General features: G+C 26.3%; 1 protein-coding gene across 1 annotated transcript; it reads left to right on the forward strand.

Annotated features, from left to right (window-relative positions):
- Positions 1–31: 31 nt before the first annotated feature.
- On the forward strand, positions 32–2,893 carry LOC126909618 (DNA polymerase alpha catalytic subunit-like). Its single transcript, XM_050692055.1, has 10 exons — positions 32–251; positions 309–580; positions 637–753; positions 1,157–1,221; positions 1,317–1,563; positions 1,624–1,766; positions 1,803–1,875; positions 1,938–2,093; positions 2,164–2,412; positions 2,667–2,893. The coding sequence occupies exons 1-10, from the start codon at positions 32–34 to the stop codon at positions 2,874–2,876; spliced, it is 1,752 nt and encodes a 583-aa protein (XP_050548012.1). The 3' UTR covers positions 2,877–2,893.
- Positions 2,894–3,680: the final 787 nt, after the last annotated feature.

Genomic DNA, 3,680 nt, shown 5'->3' on the forward strand with positions numbered 1-3,680 from the left:
CTACTTACTGAACACTATATACATATTTTACATGGTCATTCATTTACAGATAAATTGTATGGACATGAAAAATATTCAGTTAGCACCCACAGCTCCTCCCCCTCCTATGGTTATTATGACACTAAATCCAAGAATTGTTTATAATAAAAAGACAAAACAAAATGAAATTTTAATGATTACTTGTATGATACATTCAAATTTCCCTATTGATCAAGCACCACCTACTCCTCATCACAACCAATTCTTTTGTGGTAATATCATAATTTTTTTATTATTAAACATTGTATTTTCATTAATTTATTTATTAGCTTTTACTCGACCTATCAATATTCCATGGCCACCACGTTATCAAGAAGAATTTAAAAAATGTGGTGATCCAACTAATATAGTAAAAATGGATTCAGAAAGAGCATTATTAACTTATTTTTTAGCTAAGATGTCTAAAGTTGACCCCGATATTATTATTGGACATGATATTTGTAGTTATATATTAGCATCACTTGTGAATCGCTTAGAAAGTAATAAAATACAAAATTGGTCTAAAATTGGTCGTCTTCGTAGAACAATGTTTCCTAAAAAAGTATGGATAAATTCATTAAATTTAATTATATTCTATTACTTTTCTTTTTTTATCAGGGAAAATTCATAAGCGAAAAAAATATTCTTAGTGGACGTTTAATTTGTGACACTCAAATTTCTGCTAAAGAATTGATTAGAGCAAGAAGTTATGATTTATATACTTTATGTGAACAAGTTAGTTAAAATTTATTATGTTAATTGATTTTTAAACATATTATTGCTTATTTGTGATGTTATACCTGATTTTTAAGATTGAACAAAAGCTTACAAACTTTTTATATATCAATAGTTTGAATGGTACTGAACAATCAAAATATTTGATTAAATTTGAACTGAATATTAATATTAATCATTTTCAGGCAAAATATTTTTTATGTCATTCTTCAGCAAATTGAACATGATCTTTTTGATCTTACTAGATTTATTTTCAAAAAAAATTTTTCCTTTGTAAATCACTTTGAAAATAAAACTGAACAGTTAGAACATCACTATTACTTACTACCATTTTAATATACTAATCCAAATAAATTATTTAATATGGAATTTAATAAATAAGTTTCTTATTAAAATGTTTAAGATTTTGAATGTTAAAGAAAATCAACAGTTAAATTTATCTGACGAAGAAGTTAGTTATATGTATTGGTAAGCTTTAATTCTACTTTTAAATTTCATTTAATATCAAAGTCATTTTAATCGTAAAAATAATATTGTTTAATTTTTTCTTGATTTATTAATAGTTCTGCTGAAGCTTTAATACAACTAATTAAATTTACAATTATGGATACTTCTTGTATATTACGACTTATGGTACAAATGAATGTATTACCATTAGCTCTTCAAATTACTAAAATAGCTGGAAACTTAATGTCGAGAACTCTTATTGGTGGACGTGCTGAAAGGAATGAATTTTTACTATTGCATGCTTTTAACGAAAAAGATTTTATTCTGCCAGATAAACAATACAAGAAAAAAACAATTTCTAAAGTATTAAAAATTTTACTATGGTGTTCATATGTTTTTTTATTTAATTTTTGGCTTGAATAGGATGAAGATGATGTAATTGGAGAAGGAGACAATACCAAAAAAACTAGTCGTAAAAAAGCTCAGTATTTAGGTGGTCTTGTACTAGAACCTAAAGTTGGTTTTTATGATAAAATGATTCTACTTATGGATTTTAATTCCTTGTACCCAAGCATAATACAAGAGTATAATATATGTTTTANTCCAAGCATAATACAAGAGTATAATATATGTTTTACAACTGTTAGTTTTCGAACTCTTCCTAAAACTGCTGAGGTAAAAAAAGTAATTGCTTTAATATTTCTTTATATTAAATGATTGAATATTTTTGTTGTTAGGACGAAGATGAAATAGCTGAGTTATTAAAATTGACACCAAATCAAACTTCAGCTCGTGGAATTTTACCTGCTGAGATAAAATCTTTGGTTGATTCACGAAGAGAAGTTAAAAAATTAATGAATGATCCAAAAATATCACCAATAGTCAAAGAACAAGTAATTACATGTTAAAGCTTATTTCATGTTACTCTATTAATATATTAAAAAATATATGCATTTTCTATAGTACAATTTAAGACAAATGGCATTGAAACTTACTGCAAACAGTATGTATGGATGTTTGGGTTTTGCTCATTCACGTTTTTATGCTAAACCATTAGCTGCATTAATTACAGCTAAAGGTAGAGAAATATTGACTAGTACTAAAGATTTAGTTGAAAAATTAGCTTTTGATGTTATTTATGGAGATACTGACTCATTGATGATTAATTCAAATTGTGTCGACTATGATCAAGTCATGAAAATTGGATATAAAGTAAGTTAAGTTTAAAATATAAAATATTATTTTTTATGTTAATGTCATTTCAATAAGTAAACTTAAGAAAATTTGATAAATATCTAATTTAAACATGATTGAAATAAAAAATTTCTTAAGTGTTACATAAGTTTAAAAAATCTTTGTTTGTAGTATATTTAATTTCAGAATTAAGGAAAAAAAAATTTTTATTGAATTATTTTGATTTTACACATGTTATGTTAGTCTATTGACTCACAAAATTAACTTCTTAGATAAAAGCGGAAGTTAATAAAATTTACAAACAAGTTGAATTAGACATTGATGGAGTTTTCAAGTACATGCTACTTTTAAAGAAAAAAAAGTATGCTGCTATTTCTATTTCAAAATTACCATCAGGAGATTTTATCACTAAGGAAGAAATAAAAGGTTTAGATATTGTCAGAAGAGATTGGTCACAACTATCTCAAGAAGCTGGACGGTAATTTAATTCATTTTTTTTTTTTTTTATGGCCTTTGAGACTATTTTGCCGTAGAACAAATCCTCCCCCGTTCTTCTCTATTTTTCGCTGCTTCCTTCCAATCCATGCCTCCATAATCCCCTCTAACATTTAGGAAATCATTTTTGATTCCATCTTCCCAGCGTAGCCTTGGTCTATCCAGTGGTCTTTTGCTCCATGGGTTTTCTAGGAGCATTCTTTGAACCATTGAATTTTGCTTTCTACAAACGTTTCCAGCCCATTTCAACTTACTACGTTTGATCTCGTTACAAATACTTGGTCTATTGAATATCTCCATCAGTTCTTGGTTGTGTCTCTTTCTCCACCCTTGAAAATCTTGATCATATACAAGTCCGTATATTTTGCGGATAATTTATTAAGAATACTACCCTCTTTTTTTTGTTGAATAATATTTAATAAAAATGTACAGATTATAATTTGATTTATTTTTGTGAACCATAGTAAACACCCAGATTATTGTAAGAAAATATTATTTCTAAAAGTAGATTTTAAGGGTAAATTTCGAAAATTAAATGGGAACCTGAAATTATTGTTTTACTGTTAAGTGGGAAATAGAATTAAATAACATTATTGTATTGATAACTTTTAAGATATTAGCATTTGAGGTTTAAAAAAGATGAGGAGTAAGATAGTCTTAAGCGGTGCTTTATTTTTTTCATAACACAAAGATAAAAATTATCCTGTAGCTTGCCCCATTCACTTATTACAAAAAAATATATTAACTAAAAAGAAATATTACAAATTAAAAATCATTATTCAACAAAAAAA

This window comes from Daktulosphaira vitifoliae, unplaced genomic scaffold, assembly GCF_025091365.1.
Source record: "Daktulosphaira vitifoliae isolate Bord-2020 unplaced genomic scaffold, ASM2509136v1 Scaffold_685, whole genome shotgun sequence".
In the NCBI taxonomy this organism is placed as follows: Eukaryota; Metazoa; Arthropoda; class Insecta; order Hemiptera; family Phylloxeridae; genus Daktulosphaira; species Daktulosphaira vitifoliae.

Bases quoted from the DNA above. Each gene is read 5' to 3' on its own strand.
- LOC126909618 (XM_050692055.1), top strand. From the start codon at position 32: ATGGTCATTCATTTACAGATAAATTGTATGGACATGAAAAATATTCAG. The intron at 581-636 runs GTATGGATAAAT...TTTTTTTATCAG, and splicing joins GAACAATGTTTCCTAAAAAA to GGAAAATTCATAAGCGAAAA. The intron at 2,413-2,666 runs GTAAGTTAAGTT...TTAACTTCTTAG, and splicing joins TCATGAAAATTGGATATAAA to ATAAAAGCGGAAGTTAATAA.